This window comes from Canis aureus, chromosome 13 (genome assembly GCF_053574225.1).
Source record: "Canis aureus isolate CA01 chromosome 13, VMU_Caureus_v.1.0, whole genome shotgun sequence".
In the NCBI taxonomy this organism is placed as follows: Eukaryota; Metazoa; Chordata; class Mammalia; order Carnivora; family Canidae; genus Canis; species Canis aureus.
Genome location: NC_135623.1, coordinates 22,968,226 through 22,992,617, shown reverse-complemented (window position 1 = coordinate 22,992,617; position 24,392 = coordinate 22,968,226). Strand labels below are relative to the sequence as shown.

General features: G+C 49.7%; 1 protein-coding gene across 12 annotated transcripts in view; it reads left to right on the top strand.

Annotated features, from left to right (window-relative positions):
- The window catches only part of ST3GAL3 (ST3 beta-galactoside alpha-2,3-sialyltransferase 3), a 197,749-nt gene that overhangs the window by 132,920 nt on the left and 40,437 nt on the right, over positions 1–24,392 (top strand). The window contains exon 1 of one of the 12 annotated variants that reach the window (XM_077845337.1): positions 3,607–3,747. The exons of the other annotated variants lie outside the window; for them this stretch is intronic. Within the exon in view, the coding sequence (XP_077701463.1) occupies positions 3,608–3,747 (140 nt within the window). The 5' untranslated portion in view covers position 3,607. Of the gene's footprint in view, positions 1–3,606; positions 3,748–24,392 lie in introns of those variants that run through there. 12 annotated transcript variants of the gene reach the window in all.

Sequence of the window (24,392 nt, the reverse complement as noted above, 5' to 3'; positions counted from 1 at the left end):
TTGAATCACTTTTTGTGCTTTGGTGAAAGATTGATTTCTTTTTACTTATTTATTTATTTTAGAGGGGAGAGAGAGAGAATCTTAAGCAGGCTCCACACCTAGTATGGAGCCCAATGTGGGGCTCCATCTCATGACTCTGAGATCATGGCCTGAGCCAAAATCAAGTCAGATACTTAACTAACTGAGCCACCCAGGCAGACCTTGGTGAAAGATTTAATTTAATGTCTTTTAGATGGTGGCCAGTGGAGCCACTTAGCATGGGGAGCAGGCATAGCATCTACAGGCTAAGTGTGGGTCAAGCAGTTTCAGCAGAAAGCAGAATCCAAGCCCAGGCTGTGGCCATGCTGCAGAGCCAGACAGCAGCAGCAGTGATAGCTAATACTTCTCAGTGTGCCAGGTCTTCTGCTGAGACCTTTTCCTATCTTTTCTGGTTTAATCCTCCCAACAATCTTATGAGATAGGTGTTGTCATTGAGCCAGTTTTAAGTGTGAGAAGTGGAGGTGGAGAGAATCGATCAATTTGCTTAAAGTCATAAAGATTGGAAGTGATGAAGCTGAGTTTCGAACCCAAGCACCACAGAGCCTTCCAGCTTACCTGCCATGTGCTGCTTCCTCTCCTAGAGGCTGTCTCATGGATAGGCTGGCTAGTAGCCATAGTACAGAAGTCTACCAGGTGTCTGGTGGTGGCTGATGAGGTACTGGTGTAGAAATTGCCTTCTTGTCCATTTCTACAGAGGGAAACCTCCCTTCTCTTGAGATCCACTTGGCTTTACAAAGGCCAAGGAGCACGTTGTCTATCTGTGACTGTGTGTATCTGTGATTTTCATACCAATAAGGAATTAATGCCATGGTCCAAGCTGGTTGAATTCCTGAGAATGTAGGGATGGCCTTTGAAACCATGCCGAGCTCTCTGAGGTAGGAAGTCTGGAATATTGACAGAGTCCCAGCTGTGTGTTTTGGGACCCTTGTGTGAGAACGCAGAGGAGACCTATTGCACTGCCTTCAGGGGGTTTGAAAGCTTATGGGCTCCTGGCCAGGGCAATGTGGTATCCCCATATCCCAAAGATCCTCCCTCTCTGCTCTTCCAAGAAGGATCCTGGGATTCTTATCACTGCAATACCAGGGAGGGATGGTAAGATTGAAAGTCATCCTTACTAAGCTTTGTCCTAAATTATAGAGGAGAATAGAGCACCATCCACTTCTACAAAATTATTGTCCTTCCAGACTAAGAGCAAGTTGAGTACCCCCCAACCAAGAGTGTGCAGAGACTCATTACAATTGCTTTTTCCACTCCCACCACTTCCCTCCCTGAAATGTTCTTGCTCAGATCACTTGAAAGGACTAACTGACAAACCCAAGGGTAGAGCTTCTCTTTTTCTGACCTCTCTGAAGTATTTGGCAGTATTGGTCTCTTCTTCCATTTTGAAACTCTCTCCTCTCAGTAATTCTTTGGCCAAACTCCCTTCTAGTTCTCCTCCTGCTTCTCTGATTGTTCCTTTTCAGTCCCTCTTCAGCCTTCTTCTTTTGTGCCCACCTTTAAATGCTGATGTGTGCCAGGGCTCAGTTATGGTCCTCTTCACTTCTTACTTGGCTGTTATCAGCTAACACCTATGTGCCAATGACTCTCAGCTCCTGATCTCTGGACCCAGATACCCAACTTCCAGCTGGACAGCTCCACTTGGATGACTCAAGGATCTCAAACTCAATGTGCCCAACTTACTGAATTTCTGTTAAATCTAATCAGCCCCTGTTGCCTATTTCAGTAAATGACACCAATATCTACCTGAGAGTGTTGCCTGAGCCAGAAATCTGAGAGTTCTTCTTTCTCCTTCTCTCAACCAAATATCCAGTTAGTCACTGAGTCCTGACACTTCTGTCCTCTATAATATCTCTTCTCTGAGGTCAATCCTTTCTTGTGCCCTGGCTCTTCAACATCTCCTGGATCTTGGACCTAAAGACCCAGGAACCTGGATCTTCATTCTCTTTACTGTCTCCTTCATGCCAGTATTTAATCATACTGAGGTCTCTGGTTTCCCTTAAAAAGTTGCCATGTTGGGTGCCTGGGTTGCTCGGTTGGTAGAACATCTGACTCTTGGTGTCAGCTCAGGTCATGATCTTGTGAGTTGTAGGCCCACCCCGGCAGCAGATTCTGTGCTCAGCTGAGGGTCTGCTTAAAGATTTTCTCCCTCTACCCCTGTCCCCATTAGCACTGTCTCTTTAAAATAAATAAATAAATAAATCTTAAAAAAAAAAAAAGAGTAGTTGCCACATTGACTCTACTATCCTTTAAACCTAATGATAATAGCTACCATTTCATTTGTTCAGCAGATGTTTTTTGAACACCTCCTGGGTGCTAGATCCTTCTCCAGGTGCTAGAGCCTCAGCATTGTATAAGATACATGTAATCCATCCCTCAGAGGCCTTACGTTCCATTGGCAGACATACACAGCCTGTGTGTATAAAAGGTCACACAGTTTTACTACGTACCAGCCACTGTGCTCAACATTGTATATTCATTACTTGATTTATTCTGTGCAGTGACCCTTTGGAATAAGTGTTGTTTAGCTATAGCTTGGCCACAGTCACAGTAGTACAGAGCCAGGAATCAAAGGCACCCACCCTACCTTATGTCCTGAGTCTTGGCCGTGAACCATGAGCCTGTAGGGGAATGTAAATTCCATTTATTTATTTCCTTCCTTCCTTCCTTCCTTCCTTCCTTCCTTCCTTCCTTCCTTCCTTCCTTCCTTCCTTCAATTGGAGAGTGTTTTAAATATTTTCAGTGGGTACCCCTGCAAGGAAATCCCTGGGGGCTGGGCCTTTCTGGGAGGTGCAGAGCACTCAGGAACTCAGCCTTCTCTGCATAGTGCCCAAGGGTCTTTTTTTTTTTTTTTTTTAAAGATTTTATTTATTTATTCATAGACACAGAGAGAGAGGCAGAGACACAGGCAGAGGAAGAGGAGCAGGCTCCATGCAGGGAGCCCGATGCGGGACTCGATCCTAGGTCTCCAGGATCACACCCCAGGCTGCAGGCAGCGCCAAACCACTGCGCCACTGGGGCTGCCCAGTGCCCAAGGGTCTACAGCCCTGCAGGTTCTAGACAGGCTAAACAGCTGGCCTTGACTTGGGCTCCAGCCTGAAGCTAAAGGAGTTGCCACCTGTGTCCTCTTGGTTTCTCCGCTGGCAGTTTTTTCTTCATGTATTCGCTGTGTCGGTTGTTCTGACCTCTGGGAACCAGTCCATGATCTGCTTTTAAATTAACACTGCTCCTGTCTCAGCCTCCCCTTTCTGCCACCCCCAGCCCTGTCTTCCCCGCCCTGTGCCTTAGAGCTGGGCATTCCATCTCCTTCCTCTTTGCTCTGTACACTAACCCTTATAGGTGAGTCTGTGGTAAATGGCCAGAAGTTGTTTTCCATGGAAAAATTTCCTTCCCTACTTGATTGGGGACCCCTACCTACTTCTTTGAACTGGTGAACATTGCAGAAAACCTGTTGGTTTTTTCCTGGCTCTAAATTCATCTGCTACAGATGTGGGGCTAGGCCTCAGTCTGCTGCCTGCCCCTGATGATGTCGGCATGTCCTTCTCCTGCCAGATTCAGGACCTGAGGAGCCATGTGTGTCTTGGCCTCTCTCCAACATCTCCAGAAGGCGAATGCTGGGCAAAACCCTTGGGCATCAATCAGGAAGCTTGTTGTGTGCTATGGAATCAAAAGCGATGTGACCTGGTCTGCCACCAGATTTCTGAGAAATTGGTAATAAAGTGTTAGAAATGTCTGTAGGAACTAGAGTAAGTTTATGCCAAGTGAATCTAATCATTTAAAAATGGAGCTTATGTTTTATATGTATTTTAACTTTTCTAGTAATTCATTTTATTTATTTTTTCAAAGATCTTATTTATTCATGAGAGACACAGCGAGAGAGAGAGAGAGAGAGAGAGAGAGAGAGAGAGGGAGAGAGGGAGAGAGGCAGAGACAGAAAAGCAGGCAGAGGGAGAAGAAGGCTCCATGCAGGGAGCCCGATGTGGGACTCAATCCCAGGACTCCAGGATCATGTCCTGAGCCAAAGGCAGATACTGAACCACTGAGCCACCCAGGTGTCCCTATTTCTTTATTTTAAAGAGATTTTTATTTATTTGAGAGAGTGAGAGAGAGAACATAGAGAGAGAAGCAGACTCCCTGCTGGGCAGAGAGCCCAATGTGGGGCTGATCCCAGGACCTTGAGATCATGCTCTGAGCCTAAGGCAGATGCTTAACCAACTCAGCCACCCAGGCACCCTTATTTTTTTTTAAGGGTGAAAGAAAAATTTTTGTTTATGAGAGGGAGGGGGAGAGAGAGAGAGCATGAGCAGGGGGAAAGACAGAGTGAGAGAGAGAAGCAGACTCCCCTTTGAGCAGAGAGCCCGACTCAGGGCTTAATTCTTGGGCCCTGAGATCATGACCTGCGCCACTGACAGGCACTTAACTGACTGAGCCATCCAGGCGCCCTTATTTTTATTTTTTTAAGTAGACTCCACACCTAGCGTGGAGCCCAGTGCCCAGTGCGGGGCTTGAACTCACGCCCCTGAGATCAAGACCTGAGCCGAAATCAACAGTATCATGCTGTAACAGACTGGAGGTTTCAAAAGCAAAACAAACTGTTGCTTCTTCCCAGATGGCTTGAGAAGCACCAGTATGTAGTGGTAAGAGCCCAGGGAGGAAGGCGGGGTGGCTGAAACTCTGGACCTCCCTCCCTCGTCTGTACCTCCTAACCTCAGGATTAAGGGGGGCAGCACACACATGCAGACACGGATTAAGGGGGGCAGCACACACACGCAGACACAGACACAGACACACACACACACACACACAGATCCGCAGCAATATGCGCTCTGAGAGCGGTGAGGACAGAGGCCTGTGCAGGCACAGAGGAGGCCCTTAGGTGGGGAGAGCTGGCGAGAGATGAGTGAGGGGAGTTCCTCATGAAGGTGACACCTGAGCTGTGCCTGGAAGGATGCAAGGTCGAACACACCGGTGTGGAGCAGCTTCCCCCCTTGCAGACCGAGCTCCAGGCTCTGCAGGGCAGCAGGAATCCTCGAGGTACTTAGCAGCGCAGTCCCTGGTGAGAGCAGGCAGGCAGGCTGCATTCCTGCGGTAGTTGAGGATTGATCTTGTCAGATTAGCAGCTTTGCTTTTCTTGGTTGAGGTACAAGATCCCCACGTGGGGAGCTGTGCTGCTCGTGAAGAGCAAAAGCTGGTGAAAGCACAAAACGTGATCCTGGCCCTTCTCCCAAGCCGAGAGGCTCGGGCCAGGAACAGCCCTGCAGGGCTCATCTCTCTGGCTCTGCAGCGAGAGGGAGGGTTCTCATCCCAGCTCCACTCACACACGACCCAGGGCAGAAGGTGGGCTGAGAGGCGGTGCTGGCGTGTTCAGGACTGGTCCTGCCCTTCCTACCCTGACTGGATTTCAGGGAGCAGGGATGGTCACTGTGTGACTGGCCCCCTCAGAGTAAATAGCCAGAGGTAGAGGGGAGAAGCAGTGCTGAAAACTGACCTTCCCCAGGCGGAGGCAGGACACCAGCCTGTGCCGCCTGCGTGTCACGACAGCCTTCTTTAAAAAAAAAAAAAAAAAAAAAGAGATTTTATTTGTTTATTTGAGAGAGAACATGAACAGAGGGGAAGGGCAGAGGGAGACAGGGAAGCAGGCTCCCCCCTGAGCAGGGAGCCTCATGCGGGGCTCAATTCCAGGCCCTGGGTTCAGGACCTAAGCGGAAGGCAGACACTTAACTTACTGAGCCACCCAGGCACCCCTGTCACGAGATCTTTCTACTCTCTGCCCCTTTGCCATGTGGAGAGTCCAGGCCTAGGCAAATGAAGTAGCCAGAGGGAAGCCACAGCCCCGCACAGCAGGAGTTCAGTGAATTGCTCAGGGGAGAGGCCTGGTCCAGAGGAACAATTTGGAGGTGATTTATATACGAACCTTGGAAGGTGGACAAGATTGTCCGAGATGGTGTGGAGGGTATCAGGCAACATGGTCTCTGCTCTGAGGAGACCCTGATGGGGATAACACCAGCCTGGCTCCTGGCAGCATCACGAAAGCAGGTCTGTTGACAGCGGACCCCAGACATCTCTGGGCCTTTTGTGTTGGGACAGACCCATCCTCCTTCCCTGCATTCCGGGGGCCTAGCATAGGGAAGTTTCTTGCGGCAGGAGCACTTGAGAACACACAGTTTGAAAACAGATGGCTGGAAAAAACAAAAGGATGCTTTGCACTCTGCTGCTCAGCTTCTCAAGAGGGGGGTCTAGGCCAGTGGCCAGCTGCAGAGCTTGCCGGGGAAGCATACCCCCAAATGGAACAAGACCCCCATACGGGGCCTGGGACCTGGATGCAGAAACGAGCTCCGTGGAGCCTAATTAGTGATGGTTCCGTGCTTGCTGCCCATGCTGACCTTGCTTCCATGGATTAAGGGGAGGCTGTGATCAGTGCAGTTCTGGCCAGGTGAAGGGCTGTCTCCACCTGAGTCCCACTCTCCCCCCACCCTCGTCCTGCACACCCCCAGGACCTGCAAAGGGTATTAAGGGCAGCACCCTGCCCAGCTGTGTTTGCCCATAGGACCCTCTCTAAGCTGCTGTCTGCACCTGTGCCTTTCTCTTCCTGCTCACAAGCTAACACATGCTCAAGTGCCCCTGAAATCCAGGTCCTTTCCCTTCCTCAGTGGACTTGGCTCTACTCTGCCCCTACCTCTGGGGGAGGAAGCAACAAGAATGACCGCTGGTTTGATTAGGTCCTGGGAGCTAATGTGGTTCCGCTAATGATAAGAAGCCTTCAGAAGCAATGACCTTTTTAAAAAAAAATATGGCCAGTGGCTTTCTCTGGTGGAGCCAGTCCAGCTGGCAGCCTTGTCCTCCTGAGGTTGAGTGAAGAGCAGTGCAAGAGGCGGAAGGCCAGAGCACCACAAACCTTATCCCCAGTTTTCGAGGCTGTAGGGAAGGACTGCTTATCCAGGACCATGGGGCCTTTGACCCAGCCCTGTCTCCAGTGGCCTCCAGCAAAGTCCCTGACCCTCATGGAAATGCATTCCTTTGCTGCTCAGATTATCAGGAAGAAACCAAGGGTTCGGGGCCTCCCATCTGTTCTGGGGCTCACACAAAGACTCTGAAGGAGCGCTTGCTCAAGGAAAAGAGGAAGGACTATTCTTCTCAGTGCTGCCTCCGGAGCCCAGGGGCCCACCCCTGTGAAGAGCAGCTCTCGTCCTTGTCCAGCCATGAGCCCTTGCCAGCAGGGGCCTGGGAGGCTGGATGCAGCAGAGAGGAGGCCAAGAAGACGGGCTCCGTGGCTGCAGCCCCCACGCTCCCTGTAGCCAGAGGTTGCCTGTTTTCCTCCAGGCCATGACTGAACTGAACTGCTGGCTGTATTTCAGCCTTTTTCCTGAGTGTTGGCCTGGATTTCAGGAAGCAGAGGGCTTTGTAGCTGGGATGCGGTGGTCTCACCGTAGCCAGACTGTCATCGCCTGGTGCTGGAGTGAAGTTGGTTAGGGACCTTAGGAGGAGGCGTCTTTGCCATCTGACCTCACCACTGCATCAGTGATCCCTTGAGGTCCGGGCCTTGTCAGTGACTGTGCCACGTTCATGACATCTCGTCTTAACAGAGACTGAACAGGACCTGGGGATCCTTGTCCTCAGGCTGCGCCAGTGAAAAGAGCTTGGTTTGGGTATCAAGCAAACCTAGGTTTGAATCCCAGCTCTGCCACTCAGCTTGCTGTGTGCCCTTGGACAAGTTCCACAGTCGTGCCAGTTTCGGCTCCCTCATCTGCCGAGGGGGCGCGCAGTCCTGTAACAGGAGGACTCCACGTCCGTGAGGCTTAGGCCTGGTGCTGGCCGTCACGGCAGCGAGCAGCTGGTGTGGGCACACCCGGCCCGTGGTGGTAACTGTTGCTGCTGCACTATCCTCACACCCTGGATGCTTCAGCTCTCCCGGAGCCCTTCCAGTAACATATCTCGGCTGGGAGCCGTCAGGACTTGTCCCGACTGTGTATACAAACCCAGGTGATTGGCATTTGTTGATACAGGAATGCCTCCACGGATCGGGAAGTATGGCTTTGGGCAACTCCAGCCACACAGGATGCAACTGATAACTTGTAATTTAATCAAAAGGCTTCTCAGAGCTGTCGGAGCACCAGGCACCAGCACCAGCTGCCTCCTGGAACCATAACCCTCGGGTGGCCTTGCCCTATGGAGCCGTAGCCTTTTTCACCTTTGTGCTATGCACATCTCCTGCAACCTGGAACGCTCTCCTGCAAATTCTCTGCCTTCAGAACCACTCCTTTCACTTCAGGAAGCAGTCTGAATGTCGCCTGGGTCAGCGCAGGGTAATCTCTACTCCAAGAGCTGCTTGTGGCAGCTTCTCCCGCCAAAGGGGCCTGGACTGGGTGTGCTCTCAGCCTGGGGGGCTGGCCACATGCACCTGCTATCTGGAGGGTCCCTCCTCACGGCCTCCACCTCTCAAACTCCAACTCACATGTCACCTCCTCTGTGACAAGCTCTTCCCTGGATCTCCAGGCAGAGTTGGTTTGGGGCTCCCATGGCTTTGTATGTCTTTGCAATACTTCACACATCGTTTCGTAGTTCTCTCTTGAGTCCTCCACTAATCCTCGTCTCATTTTCACCTTTAATCCACTCTGTGTCACCACTTAGCTGGGAATGAATCGGGGACAACTTCCCCTGCCTTTTTCCGTCCTCAGCACAGCTGTCACAGTTAGCTTTGGCTCGGAGAGGGAAATGGAAGCAAGGGAATCCTGCCGATCTTTTTGCGCTACATCCAGACCCACTGTGTCACTGGACCCAGTGCTCTGGGCTTCCGTCTCAGCAGCCACACTGCCAGCATCAGTAGTGGGAAGAGTCTAAAATGATTTTAAGAATATATTAATTTCTAGATAATTCCCCCCCTCAAAATACTGAGTATGATGGGCTCCCTCAATTAGCTCAAATACTTGAGAATTGCATATTTATTTCTTTGTTGAATGCATTTTTATTGCGTGCCTGCGTTGGGCATTGGAAAAAATGGTTTTGACAAATGCAGGCATGGTGCCAGGTCACCATCTGGGGGATGTAAGTTGGGGTTGCACCTCGGGGTGCTAGTGACATTCAGACCGGGTTGAAAGTGAGGCACTGGTCTAAGAGCCTCCCTGCACCGGGCCAGGGTGTGGTGACAGCAAAGGCCATTGCAGAGTGAGTGTCACACAGTAGCTCTGTGAGCTCTGGCAGAGCTGAGGGGATGACAGTTTTGGAGCCGCAGAAAAACTGGCTTGTGAATGGCTTTCATGGAGCAGGGCTTTAAGGAGACAGAAATGACATCTGAAAAGCCTCTTCTGAGCCAGTCTTCTTGGCATGTTCACCCAAGTCAAGCCTAAACAAAAGGCTGTTGATGACATTTCTTCTGCACAAGTCACGAAAAGCTTCAGACCAAGGGTGAGCAATTTCTGCTTCTGCAATTCAGAGACCATAAAGAATGAAGAATGGCTTGGGGAAAGCAGGGCTCCATCATTAAGTCACCGTCACCCCCTGAAATTGGGCATGTCTGCACAGCATGTGTTCTCAATCCTCGGAGCCCCCTGCAGAGGCTCCAGCGGGACAGGGAGTGCCCTCAGCGTGCAAGAAAGCTTCCCACGTCCTCCACCTCTGTGCAGACCAGACCAGGCCTCACAGAGCTCCCTCTGGACCCTGCCCATGGAGACTGCTTCTTGCTCCACTCCTGACCCCTTTCCCAACCCCTGAGCACCCCATCTCTGCCAAGCCTGTGCAGAGCTTTGGAGGACAGTGGTAAGAAAGAGTCACTGCCACCTGGGAGCTTATGGTAAGTGGGTGACAAGCAGGAGAACGGGGCGACTGCAAGGAATGAACAAGCCAAGCAGATTAGGGACAGCTAACCAAATGGGCAGGGAGGCAGGAAGAGCTTCCTAGAAGAGATGCCACCTGTGGTGACTCTTGGAGGACATTCACAGCTGGCCAGAGTCTGGGAAAGGCACTCACCCTGGGAGAAGGAAGCTCCCTGGCAAATCACTTGGGCTGCCTGGAGTAGAGGCCCTGGGGTGGGAACAGGCCCTGAATGCCATGCCAAGAAATTTATGATAAGGTCACTGAAGGTTCCAAGGCAAGGAGGGAAGGGTGGCATTGGATTTATGATTTAGAAAGGGCATTACCTGGGGTGCCTGGGTGGCCCATGATTGGTTAAATGTCCAACTCTTGGTTTCAGTTCAGGTCATGATCTCAGGGTCCTGAGATCGAGCCCCGCAGTGGGCTCCATGCTCTACAGGGAGACTGCTTGAGGATTCTGTCCCTCTGCCCCCTCCCCCGACTCTCACTTGCTCTCTCTCTCTCTCTCTCTCTCTCTTTCCCTCAAATAAATAAATAAATCTTAAAAAAAAAAAAAAAAAAAAGAAGGAAAGAAAGATCGGGATGCCTGAGTGGCTTAGAAGGTGGAGTGTCTGCCTTTGGCTCAGGATGTGATCCTGGGGTCCTGGGATCGAGTCCTACATCGGGCTTCCTGTGGGGAGCCTGCTTCTCTCTCTCTGCCTGTGTGTCTGCCTCTCTGTCTCTAATGAATAAATAAATGAAATCTTTAAAAAGGAAAAAAAAAGATCATTACCGGAAATGGGGGTGGAGTGGAGTGGTTAGAGGAGGTGAGAATGAGGAGGGCGACACTCTGGAGGCAGTGGTAGGACAAAAGGGGTGTGGGGGGTGGTTGGTGAGATGTTAGAGGAGCAGCAATGGGGCTGTGAGGTGGCTGGTAGAGGAAGGAGTGAAAATAGCTCTCGCTTCTGCTCCAGGCAGAAGGGGAGACGCTGGCACCACTTTCTAACCTAGAGAACACAGGCTTGGGGGCAGCTATTGAGTTCATTTGGGAAAATGCTGACCTTGAACTTCAGTGGAACATCCAGTAGAGATGTGGAACTTTTTATTTTTCAAGATTTTATTTATTTTTAAAGATTTTATTTATTTGTTTGTTTGTTTATTTATTTACTTACTTATTTATGAGACAGACCATGAGCAATGGGGAGAGGCAGAGGGAGAGGAAGAAGCAGACTCCCCACCGAGCAGGGAGCCTAATGTGGGGCTCGATCCCAGGACCCTGAGATCATGACCTGAGCCGAAGGCAGGCACTTAACCAACTGAGCCACCCAGGCACCCCAATATTTTATTTCAAAATAATCTCAACACCCAATGTGGGACTTAAACTTACAACCCCAAGGTCAAGAGTTGCATGCTCCATGGACTGAGCCAGCCAAGTGCTCCTGTTTTTCTTTTTTTTCTAATTCCTTTCTATTATAAACAACAGTGCTGTGGACAGTATTCTTGTAACAAAATCTTTATGTGGTTCCTTGACAATTTCCTCATCCCTCTGACATAATAAAAGACATTTTTTCTTAATATTGCACTGATTCATTGTATATTTCCCTTTTTATCACCAGACTTCTCCACTTGAAATCTGTTTGCCTAAGCTTCCTTTGACTCCTTCCCCTGTTATATATCTTATAAGCATTTCCACCTGCTGGGCACCATGCTGGGTACTAAGAATGTAGAGTAATACATAATTCCCAGCCTAGAATTCAGTCTAGAGAGAGAGTCAGGCATGAACACAAAATGATTATAATATAGAGTGTTGGTGCTATGATAGATGAAAGCATAGGATGCTATGGATACATAGAGAGGAGACACCTAATTAAATTGAGGGGGGTCAGAGGAGGCTTGGATTTCTGGGTCCACTTCTCTTCTACCACTGTTATTTACAGTACTTCTTGGCCTTAGTTCTAGTAATTTGCTTCTAGCATTTAAAAGCCAGAGATGAGGGCTCCCTGGGTGGCTCAGTGATTTGGTGCCTACCTTTGGCCCAGGGCATGATCCTGGAGTCCTGGGATCGAGTCCTATATCGGGCTCCCTGCATGGATCCTGCGTCTCCCTCTGCCTATGTTTCTGCCCTATCTCTCTCTCTCTCTCTCTCTCTCTGAGTCTCTTGTGAATAAATAAATAAAATCTTTAAAAAAATAAAAGCCAGAGATGATGCTCTCATGGGTCCATTGGTGAGTGGTATCTTACTGTCATTTAGTTGAAAACATTTCTTTCTTTTTTTGTTTTGTTTTGTGTGTTGTTTTGTATTTGGCAAGGGGGTGCCTTAAGTGTTCGTAGATGGGATAGATCATGTCTGCAGCTCCTCAAATTATGTGGTCTACAGACCTGAAACATTCAAGGGACCCTTGGGGCCATGCCCAACCAGAGCCAGAGCTGTGCCTTTTTCTGGTCTCCTGACCTCCCCTGGAATCACTCACTATCTGCCCCACATTCCTGTATTTTCTTAACACTGTCTGTTCTCAAAGACCTCCAGATAAGGACATGTGGTCCTCTTCAGCAGCCTGGGCAAAATGTCTTAGAAATTCCTTTCTTTCCCCTGCCATAAGCCTGCAGTCCTGGGAGGGTGTCTAACAGGAAACACCTGGAGAAATCATCTTTTTGGGTGAAGTGATCAGGAAAGGGTTTTTGAAGGAAATGATATTTTATGGAAGTCTTAAAGATTGTGTGGGAATTAGGCAATTGAGAAATGATAGGACAGGTGTTCTAGACAGAGGGAATGCATAAACCAAGAGCATGATATCCAAGAAGGATATTCAGAGAATTGTGAATGGTTTGGTATGGCTTGCATGTAGCGTTACATCCTAGAATGCTGGAAGACAGACTGGAGAAGTCATCTAGGTCCAGATCCTGGGAGACCTTACAAGTCATTCTGAAAGGATTTTGATTCTATCCTGAAGAACATGGGGAATTATTGACATGTTTTAGACAAGAGACGAGAGAATGACATGGTCAGATTTGCTATTTGGAAAGATCGCTCTAACCCCTTGTGGAGGATGAATTGGAGGAGGAAGCTTGGGAACATGGAGATCAGTTAGGACACTGTTGCAGTAGCTGCTAATGGCAATCCTGTGAGGACAGAGAACAGGGACTGTTTGAGGAACACTTAGGAAACAGAATCAAAGTGTCCCATCTCTTATCCCAGAACCTCTTGTAAGTCGTTTCTCCTACTGCCGCCACCACCACATCTGATCGTGACATTGTTATCTGTCTCCCCCTCCAGGACGGGGTCTGCATATCATCCCTCTGAGTGGCCAACCCTAAGAAGAGTACCTGGCACTGATGAGGTACTCAAGTAAATGCTTATTTAAACCTATTGAATTGATTTGGTAATTTGGAAGGTTAGGGAGAGAAAAGAATCTGGAATGACTCCCAAGTTTCTGGCTTCAACGATAGGAAGAATGAGGGGTGCCATTCATCGAGCTAGGGAGCCTAAAAGAAGGACAGTTGTTTCTGGCTTTGGATTTCTTGGCCTTTGTCAGGAGGAGAGGGAAGGGTGAAGATCATGAACTTGGTCGTGGACACAATGACTTTAAGATGCCTTGAGGACACTTGGGAGATGAAGAGCCATTATTTTCATGCATGAGACTGGAGTCCAGGAGGAGAGGTTAGGGCCAGAGATGATGTAGTGGGAGCTATTAGCATATAGATGGAGTTTTGGCAGTGGATGAGGTAGTGTAAGATGAGTGTGTAGACGGGGTCACAGACTGGCTGCTTACCAGCTAAATCTACCTGCAGACACACTTTGTGTGGCTGGCACAGGGTTTTCAGGTAATGTGAATGCTTGGTGTGTATATTCCACCTCACTATAACCATGCTGCTTCTTATTGTTTCACATCTGGTCCAATTAATGTATTTACGGCACCTTCTTGGCTTTCATAGGCATTTGAGTTTGTAATTTGGAGAGGAAGAAGAGGAAAACAGAAGGACATTACTCTGGGGAATACCAACACATAAGGGATGAATAGAGGCAAGAGTGGCCCAAGAGACTGGAGGAAGTCGTGAGAACAGCATTTTGCTCTCTCCACAATTTTGGAGGGCAATGTAGGCAATGTGTAATAAAATATAAAATGTGGATTCCATTTGATCCAACAATTCCACTTCTAAATATTTAACATAAGGACATAATCATGTCTGTGCACGCAAGTTATTGTCATATGATGCTTGCTGCAGCATGTTTATGATAGCAAAAAATTGGAAACAACATAAGTGTCTCCTAGTTGAGAATGATTAAGTATATACAGTATGTCCACATGATGAAATATTATGTAGTCATAAAAAATGATGTCAGCTTTACTGTCACGACCCCACAATTTATTGTGAAATTTTTCAAAAGCGAGTTGTGGAACAGTACGTATGAGATAATCCTGTGTGTGTTTAAATGTCTGGTTATAGAAGGAAAAGTCTGGAAAGCTTCACATACAATCACAAGAATCTCCTAGTAGCTAAATGTAGTAGACCTTTCTTTGGCCTCTGTGGCTTTGACCTCTTTGTGGCTTTTGACATGGTTAACCTTTCTTGGCTCTTTCTCCTTGTTGTTATTCCCTGACCTTTGTCTCAGGCTGGCAATCAGGACTGAAAAATGGCAGACTCGATCCTGGGAGAGCCTTTCAAAACTGGCAGCTTGTTTATGTCCCAGGCACGCCCAAAGCAGGGCACTCACTGGGCAGTTCTCTGGAAAGGAGCACTTAGGGAGAGTATCTCCATGGCCCTTAGGCCCTTAGAGTCGATATGACTCTTCTGGAATAAAACCCTTCCCAGGGTCTCCGGGTACAAGTTTCATCTCCGCATCCACCTCCCGACCCTCTAGTAGGATTGCCTGGCTGTCCCGTCTCTCCCACGCCTTCTGTTCAATCAAGGGGTTATTTTTAACGGTGTTGTGTATACTATGCTCAAATCCTGGCAAAACACCAGCGCTTTGGAATAGACACCCGAGATGGAAATAGTCTCCCACAGCCTCCCCCCTTTCCAAAGTCTTTCCTTTTAAAGAGAGAAAACAAGTTATCCAAACTGTAGACAGCCCTACCAAGAAAGTCCCCAGAGTCTGGCACCGAGTGACTGGACTGGCAGCCCGAGCCATGGAAGTGGGACTACAGACACTAGACCTGCCATCCTTTCCCACCTAACTTCAGCCCCGGGGGGGCCTTTCCTTTCCTTTCCATGGTTCCTGTCCTTTCCCTGGGCTTGCGGTGGAGGGGAGGGGTATGTCTAGAGCCCCCGTGTCTCTGAACCCTGGAGGTTACCTGGTCCATCCCCCATTCCCAATAGCCAGAGGCTCTTCGCCTACAGAAACAGCCCATCCACTCCAAGATACTCAGTAACTAGAGAGTTTTAAACTAAGAAAAGGCAAAATCTTCCTTTCTGTAACTTCCGTCTGTGCAGAGGCCTCTTATGACTGCCAGAGCCACAGAACAAATCTGATCCCCTCTATCAGATGGTCAGAGATTCAAAGCCACTGATCATGTGCCCTCTGTCCTCTCTAGCCCAACAGCTCCACTCTCACGAGGTACTGAAGGCCCCTCGCTATCATGATGATCCTCTTCTCTCAGGCAGGTCCACTTCATTGCTGTTCCCCTGGGAGACACCCAGAGTGGGGCTCGGGCTTCCTCAGAGGTAGGCGCATAGGCAGAGAGGATATAAGGGTGAGCACCTCCCTAGTGATGCTCTTCGTGGACACTGACCTCTAAGAGACACTGCTTTATGGGCACGACTCACAGGCTGTAAGCCTGTGCTGCACGTGCTGCTGCCAAGTCCCCATCCCTGTCCTACTCGGCATGTGTGAGGGAATTTCTGGGCCCAAACCAGGCCTGCCCATGTAGCTGCCTGTCCGAAGCTTTTTGGATCCTCCTTAGACCTCCACCATCAGCTGTTTCTTTCCTTTCTTTGTCTTCCATAGATTTTTTTTTTAAAGATTTTTATTTATTTACTTATTAATGAGAGAGAGAGAGAGAGAGGCAGAGACACAGGCAAAGGGAGAAGCAGGCTCCATGCAGGGATGTGGGACTCGATCTCGGGCCTCCAGGATCAGGCCTTGAGCTGAAGGCGGTGCTAAACCGCTGAGCCACCCGGGCTGCCCGTTTTCCATAGATTTGATGATTAAGCCGTTCTGTCCCCGTGCTGAACAATATACATAAAAACAGTGACCAAGATAAGCCTACAGCAGAACCTTGCCACTGATATGGTAGGCGTGAGCAGAGCTGTTCACCAGCTACCAACCTCTTGAACCATCCTGCCACCTAGCCCACTTTGCTAGCCATCTCCTATACCTTGCTGAGTCCACGTGAGAGGACGTTGGCCACATGCTCTTTTGGGACCTTGTCACTTGTGGTGTCTGGGAGCTCCAGACACAAGTCTCATCCTTAAAAAAAAAAAAAGAAAGAAGAAAAAATAAAAAACAAGACTCATCCTTTTCTTTTTTTTTTTTTTTTTTTTAATTTTTATTTATTTGATAGTCACAGAGAGAGAAAGAGAGAGAGGCAGAGACACAGGCAGAGGGAGAAGCAGGCTCCATGCACCGGGAGCCCGATGTGGGATTCGATCCCGGGTCTTCAGGATCACGCCCTGGGCCAAAGGCAGGCGCCAAACCGCTGCGCCACCCAGGGATCCCAAGACTCATCCTTTAAATGAGCACTGCGGAGCCCTAGGAGGCACACCGACATTGAAACCAGAAATCCCAGGTTTCAGACCTGGCTCAGCATCTTCTCGCCTTGGACAAATTACCTAAACTCTTTGAACCTCATCTGTAAATGAGGGGAAATGCCTACCTCGCTTACCGCAGGTGGCTTTTGTGAGGAGAAAAGGATTATGTTACAATGCAAAACAATAGCTAAAAGTAAGGTGATGATTATTATTTCCTAAACACGTATCAGAGACCTACCAATCTGTAAGCAGTGTGTGTGACACCGTAGGAACCACACGAGCCCTGCTGAAGTTTGATCCAGCGGGAGGTTTGGGCATGCCACCAGCCCAGGGCACTCACGGGCCACGTGGGAAACAAGGTTGCCGAACCTGGGATTGGGGCAGTCAGTGCCTAGGGACCCGAGACAAAGCAGAGGAAGGGCTTCCCAGGAAGGTCTGAGGTCAGGCTGAGAACGGATGGCCTTCCCTCAGCCTGGTCCAGGGTCTGAACACATGTTTGGAGAATAAGAGGCTTAAAACCTGCAGAAGTCAAGACAGGAAGGGGGGACCTTAGCGTTTGGAACCAGAGACAGAGACGTCCTTGAGACCTGTGTCTCGGGGTGGAGGACCTGGGGGGAGCCACACATTGGCAGAATTGTGACACGGGCCCTGTGGTCAGTGTGTGTGGACTCTTCCAGGAGCTGTGCTCCTGAGGGAAGGGACAGGTGCGTCAAGCTGGGGAGGGTGTGGCCACGAGAGTGAAGAGGGTGTCGAAGGTCTTGTACACAGAGAGGAGTGGTGGGAACACTGGAAGGAAGGACGGGGTGGGTGATACCGCAAGGTCCCTGAGGACAGAGAGGGGAGGGACTGGCCTTTAATCTCAAGGGGGGTGGGTGCTAGAAACCTAGACGGGCTCAGAAGTGCAGTACAAGGGTGAAGGGGTTCCCTTTAATCTTCCCAAGAAAGCAGAAGAGGGGTTCCCGTGTGGCACGGGAGAGCGGGGTGCTAGGATGGAGGTTCGGGGCCAGTGGAGGTGCTTACGAGGCCACTCTGCGGAATGGACAACCCAGAGACCGCCAAGCAGCAGAGCATGCCTCATGGGGAACAGGGAATCCGTAGTGGCACCAGCTGGTGTGCTTGTGAGGGTTTTCTCCAGCGGGCTTAGTCATCCAAATACAGGGGCAGGGACTCCAAGAGAGGCAGCCCCAGACCAGGCATTTGTCTGTAGGAAACAGCCTTTTTCCCAAAGTGAAGAGAAAGGCGCCCAGAGTTGGGGCAGGGTTGGGTCTCAGGCCACCCCAGAAGGGAGCAGCCATGGCCAGAATGGATTGTGCCAGGCGAGTAGCTGGCCGAGGATGGTTAGTTCCCAGGGCCCCATCCTGTGTAGGGGAACAGCAGCAGTCTCTGGGGGATAGAACACACCAGTCTTCCTGGAGTGAGGTGGCCGGAGTTGGGCAGGTTGTACGCTGTAATATGAAGGGGCCCGAGGAACTGTGGGAGAGCATTCTGGAGAGGGGCGGCGTTGATGTGTGTGTGAGAGGCTGGGGTATTGGGTACAACAGTCCCTGGGCCTTGGATACACAGATCTGCTTGCAGGTGGGACTTCTGAAAGCCTCACTCAATCGTTCTGGAGCCTTCAGCTTCCTGAGTTAAAGCAACGTAGCTTGCATCCAGCCAGAGGAGCCAATGTCTGGGAGCCAAGCCGGGCCTCGGGGCTGAGGGAGTCCTGGAGTCCGGTAGGGCAGCTCCTGCATCACCCCTACCCCTAAGCCGGCACTCCCCGAGGGAGAGGGAGGGCATGGCTGATACCAAAACTGGGAGGGGAGGCAGGGAGGTGAAGGAACCTGACAGTTATTGAGCAACATGGTGTGCCAGGAACTTTGCATGCTTTATCTCATCTCCTTCACTTGGTAATCCGTGGAGGTGGAGGCCTTAGCTCCGTCTTTCATTCATTCATTCAACAAATATTTATGGAGGGCCTGCTAGGCATCAAGTGCTGCTCCAGATGCTGGAGACACAGCAGTGAGCAAAATAAAGAGACAAATGTCCCTGCCTTCCCGGGGCTCATATTCTAGTGGAAGCAGGCAAAAAAACCCAAGACATAGAAGTAAAATGTATAGGACGTGAGATGGAGCGGGAGAGTCAGGGAGGGGCTGCCATTTATTTATTTATTTATTTATTTATTTATTTATTTATTTATTTTAAAGATTTCATTTATTTACTCATGACAGACACAGAGAGAGAGAGGCAGAGACACAGGCAGAGGGAGAAGCAGGCTCCATGCAGGGAGCCCAATGAGGGACTCGATCCTCGGTCTCCAGGATCACCCCCAGGACTGAAGGCGGCGCTAAACCGCTGAGCCACCTGGGCTGGGGGCTGCCACTTTAGATAGGGTGACTGGGAAAGCCCTCCCTGGGCAGGTGGCACTCAGGTAAAACCCTGAGGGCAGTTAGGGAGGGGCCGTGCTGCTGCCGAGGGAAGAGCCTTGCCCGGAGAGGAAGCAGCCGGTGTGAAGGCTGAAGGCTCTCAGGTGGGATCCCAGAACAGGAGTGGGGCCTCTGTTCCCCGAGTGAGAAGTAATGGGAGATGAAGTCAGGGAGTTAAGAGAAGTCCAGCAGTTGGGGCGCACAGGTGGCTCAGTCAGTTAAGCCTTAGGCTTGGGTTGTGGTCTTGGAGTCCTGGGATCGAGCCCCATGTCTGGCTCCCTGCTCAGCCGAGAGCCTGTTTCTCTCTGTGTCCAACCTCTCCCCCTGCTTGTTTTCTCTCTCTCTCTCTCTCTCTCTCTCTCTCTCTGACAAATGAATAAAATCTTAAAAAAAAAAAAAAAAAAGAGAGAGAGAGAGAAAGAGAAGTCTAAAGCATAGGGACATTGTAGGTCATTATAAGGATGGAGGATTTTGAGCAGAGGCGTTATCACAGGCTTTACAGGATCTCTCTGGCTGCTTTGATGAGAATAGACTGTGGCGGGGGATCCCTGGGTGGCTCAGAGGTTTAGCGCCTGCCTTTGGCCCAGGGCTTGATCCTGGAGTCTCGGGATCGAGTCCCACGTTGGGCTCCCGGCATGGAGCCTGCTTCTCCCTCCTCCTGTGTCTCTGCCTCTCTCTCTCTCTCTCTCTCTCTCTCTCTCTATGTCTATCATAAATAAATAAATCTTAAAAAAAAAAAAAAAAAAAGGAATAGACTGTGGCCTGGTAGGGAGTCCACCTAGGAGACCGTTGTCATCATCTACCAGAGATGACGGTGGTGACGCAGGCCATGGTGGAAGCAGCACAGGTGGTCAGACGAGACATATTATCTCAAGGCAGAGGTGACAGGCGTGCCAGCAGCTCACATGTGGGTGTGAGAGAAAGAGAGGAGGGGAGGCTGACGTTCGGTGTTTAGCCTGGGCAACGAGAAGAACCAAGAAGGCGCCCTTTACCAAGCTGGAGAAAGGTCTGCAAGAGGAGCAGGTTTTAGGGGGAGGATGGGGAACTCGAGTTTCAACAGGGAGAGTTTGAGAGGCCTCTTAGACCTTCAAATGGAGGTGTCAAGGAGTCTGGGACTCAGGGGTGAGGTCCAGGCTATGGAAACGGAAGAGACCGCCAAATAAGTGAAGGTAGGGGGAGAAGAAAAGCAAGGACTGAGCCCTCGGGCAAACGAACATTTAGTCCTGTGGGATGAGGAGACACCTTCCGCAAAGGAGAAAGAAACAGAAGAGTGACCAGTGGAATAGTAGGAAAGCCAGGAAAATATGGTGTTCTGGAAGCCAAGTTAAAGTATTTTAAGAGGGACAATTAACTGTGTAATGTGTTGCTTGTAGGTAGGGTGCTCCTGTAAGTTGTCCAAACTAGGACACTTTTTTTTTTTTTAAGAGAGGAAGATGGGGAGGGGCAGAGGGAGCGGGAGAGAGAATCCCAAGCAGGCTCCACGCCCCATGTGGAGCCCATCTCGGCTCCATCTCACGACCCTGAGATCATGACCTGAGTGGAAATCAAGAGTCAGGAGAGGGCAAGTGTAGGTAACCCTTTCAAGGTGTGTTTCCGTAGAGAGAAAGAAAGAAATGCACAGTAGCTGAATCTAGGTGGCAGATATATAGGGGATCATTGTACTTGTCTCTCAACTTTTATGTATGTTTGAATTTTTTCCTAATACCGAGTTGGAAAAGCAAAAATGTTAAAGCTGGGATCCCTGGGTGGCGCAGCGGTTTGGCGCCTGCCTTTGGCCCAGGGCGCGATCCTGGAGACCCGGGATCGAATCCCACATCGGGCTCCCAGTGCATGGAGCCTGCTTCTCCCTCTGCCTGTGTCTCTGCGCCTCTCTATCTCTCTCTCTGTGACTATCATAAATAAATAAAAATTAAAAAAAAAATGTTAAAGCTTTAGAAGAAAGAGGAGGCCGGGGACAGTTCATTGTGGGGAAGATAATGTCTGTATGCTGACAGGAACAATCCAGAAATGAGACAGTGCGGGAGTGAAGACTTCCGGGAGCTGTGTCCCACAGTACATGGGAAGCGATAAGGTCGAGGGAACAAAAGTTGGCCCAGTGATGAGTATGGACAGTTCAAATAGGAAAGAAAGTAGAGACAGTAGAGACGGTGGGCACAAGGGCAGGCACGTGGTGGTTTGAAGCCTGTGGAAGCTCTGTTCTCACCGTCTCCGCTCCTTCAGTGCCATGGTCAGCGGGGCCACCTGGGGACAGTAGGGATGAGGGAGGAGGGGTAGGGGACATCAAGAGAGGAGAAGGTGTGAATAGTTACCCAGGATGGGAGAGTGGCTGAGCTACTAACGTACAGTACAGTGGCCCAGGCCGCACAAAGGCCTCACTCCCTGGCATTTCAGATGAGATGAACCGGTGTGCATCCCTCTCTGGCCTGCATCCTTTCTCTGTGCAGGCACGTACCCGGAGTAGGCAGGAAATGGAATTTAAAACACGGTTGTGTTTTAGCTGAATGAGAGAGGAGGGAAGAAGCTGAGAGTGAATTAAGGAAGTGTGGGGCGCCTGGGTGGCTCTGCCTTCAGCTCAGGTTATGATCCTGGGGTCCTGGGATTGAGCCCTGTATTGGGCTCCCCACAGAGAGCCTGCTTCTCCCTCTCCCTCTGCTTACTGCTCTGCCTACTTGTGTGCGCGCTCTCCCTCTCTCTGACAAATAAATAAAATCTTTAAAAAAAAAAAAAAAGGAAGAGAGCGTTATGATGGATTTCAGATGGGTGAGGATGATAGTACAAACAGAAGGAGGTGAAGGATAGTAAAAAGACAACAGGACCTGTGGCCTGAAGATCTAGTGAGTTGAAAGATTGGAGTTTAGCTACAGGGGTAGGTGAGCTGTAGATACTTCAGTAGGTGGAGGTGGCCGGAGAACCCATCTGAGATTGGGGTAGGACGGGGCTTTCGTTGTTAGTAATGATCCGGTCCACGGTGTGATGTAGGAGCAAATAAGTGAGGAAGGGTAGAAAATAAGATCACTGAAGGAGGGGAGGGCAAGGCAGCTTCTAGAAGGAAGCTCATCTGCCCTGTTCCCTGCTTGGTGAGGAAGGAAGATGCTACAGGTGTTGAGACAGGTGATAACTGCTTTAGGGCTTCTCTTCCGTACTTTATTTTGGACTGAGACTGAAGTTGAGGGGACAGGAGCCCTCTAAGGAAGGTGGTATAGATTTTGCTGAAGGTGGGGACTGGCCCCTGAGAAAGAAGCAGTGGGGCCACACTCAGGCCCTAGAGGCAGCGAGCAGCTTGATAGGTTGTCCCTTTGTCTGTGACTTGGGTGCTCTTCACTGGAAAAAAAAAAAAAAAAAAAAGAGGAGGCATAGATTTGGGAGGAGATCATGGATTCCTTTTTATTTATTTTTTATTTCTATTTATTTATTTATTTTTGGGGGGGTTACTTTTTAAAAATATGTTGAATCCAGATGCCAGTGAGGGATCGTGGCCAAGATGCTCCAGATGCAGTTGGATAATAAGTCTTGAGCCCAGGATTTAGGTCTGAAGTTGGGATGGACAGTTGGCAGCCACCCATTGGGCATAAGCATCTGGGTGTTTGGAACTTGAACCCTGTCAAAACAGTCGTATTGTCCAGTCTTTCCTTTCTAGTCCTTCCTGAGCCTGTAAGCGGTGGTGGGATGCAGAATAGATGGGGGGCAGCAACAACTGCCCCTGTGCCCCTCCCAGGCCTGGGCTGCCTTCCCCAGCCCTCTCCGCTGAAGGCACAAGGTCTCATCTGATAAGACCGCTTCTGCTCGCTCACTGTCATGTCTCATTCCCAAGCAGAGGGGAGAGATGACTGCAGCCTTCTTTCATTTCTCTGTTGGGGCTCAGAAAACAACATACCTGTATGAGTTCCCTGTAGCTGCCGTAACAAGTGATTCTCTCACCGTTCTGGAAGCCAGAAGTCCAAAATCCACATCCTTGGGCCCAAATCAGAGAGTCATCAGGGCCACACTCCCTCGGGATGCTATGGGAGATCATCTGTTCCTTGCCTCTTCCAGCTTCTGGTGGCTGCTGGTGTTCCCCGACTTGTGGCCACATCACTTCAATCTCTGCCCCTCTGGTCACTTTGTCTTTTCTTCTGTATGTGGTAAAATCTGTCTCCCACGTCTCCTCGAAGGACACCTGTGCATGCTTTAGGGCCCACTTGGATAATCTAGGATAATTTCCTCATCTCAAAAGCCTACCTTTATGAAGCTTATATTCTAGCAGGGAAGCATAGATGGTTTTACCCTAAACAACTAGTAAGTAAAGTATTTAGTAAATCAGAACAAGATACATACTGTGGGAAAAGAGAAAGGGTAGGGCAGGGTGGGTAAGAGGAGGTTGTAGTGTAAATAGGGTGGTCAGAGTTCATCTCCTGGGAGAGGTGAAATTTGAATAAAGACGAGAGAGGTGAGGGAGTAAACCAAATGACTATTGGAGGAAGAACGTTCCAGGCTGAGGAAATAGCTCGAGTAAAGGCCCTAAGGCAGCAAGGGATATGGCTTTGGTGTATGAGCAGGGGGGGTGAAGTAGCAGGAGAGGAAGTGGGGGAGGAGGGGCGTCAGGGATCAGGGCTGACCTCTAGGCCATTGCAGGGACATCACCCTTTACCGTGACTGAGATGGGAAGATGTTGTGCAGGTGGGGCGTGGGGAGATTGATCTTTGATAGAAAAACGGACACTTCCTCAGCCTTATCACGAAGGATGGAAGAGGTGGTGGAGCAGACGCAGGTGGCTTTGTAGACTGGGAGGGAGGCAGACCGCTGATCTCACGTAGCACATGTTTATTCAGCACCTACTCTGCTAGACATGGTTCTGGGTGCCGGGGGATATGGTAGTGAACGAGATAGGCAGATCCCTCGTCCCATAGAGCTTGCATTCTCCGTGCTATGAGAAACCGGTACATGAGAGAGAGCACAAGCAAATAACAAGATAATTTTATACAGTGCTAAATGAAAGAAAGAAGAAAATCCAGCAAGTGAATGATAGTGGCAGGAGGAGAAACCCCTTAGACGGAGGAGTCCGAGAAGACCTCCCTGAGGAGGTGGCATATGAACAGAGCTGAGTGAAAACGAAGAGCCAGCCTTGGGAAGAGCCCAGAGTGTTTTTGGAAAATTCCGGACACAGAAAAAACTAGGTTGTTTTCAACGGCTCCACAGAAGGAGAGTGAGCAAGGAGAAGACCTGAAATGGAGTGAGAGGCAGGTGAGGGTTTGGCCTTGTCACTCCTGGTTTGGTTTTATCCAAAGGGCACTGGGAAGGTCTTATGCAGATGAATGGCATGATATGGCTGATAATTGAGGACTATTGTTCTGGCCTTTCTAGAGAATGGATTGAGGGACAAGAGTGGAAGCTGGTCACCGACCATCAACAGTAGTCAAGAGGTGATGACTTAGCTCCAGATGGCAGCAGTGGGGATAGAGAGAAGTGGATGGATTTCCAGTATGTTCAGAGATGAAC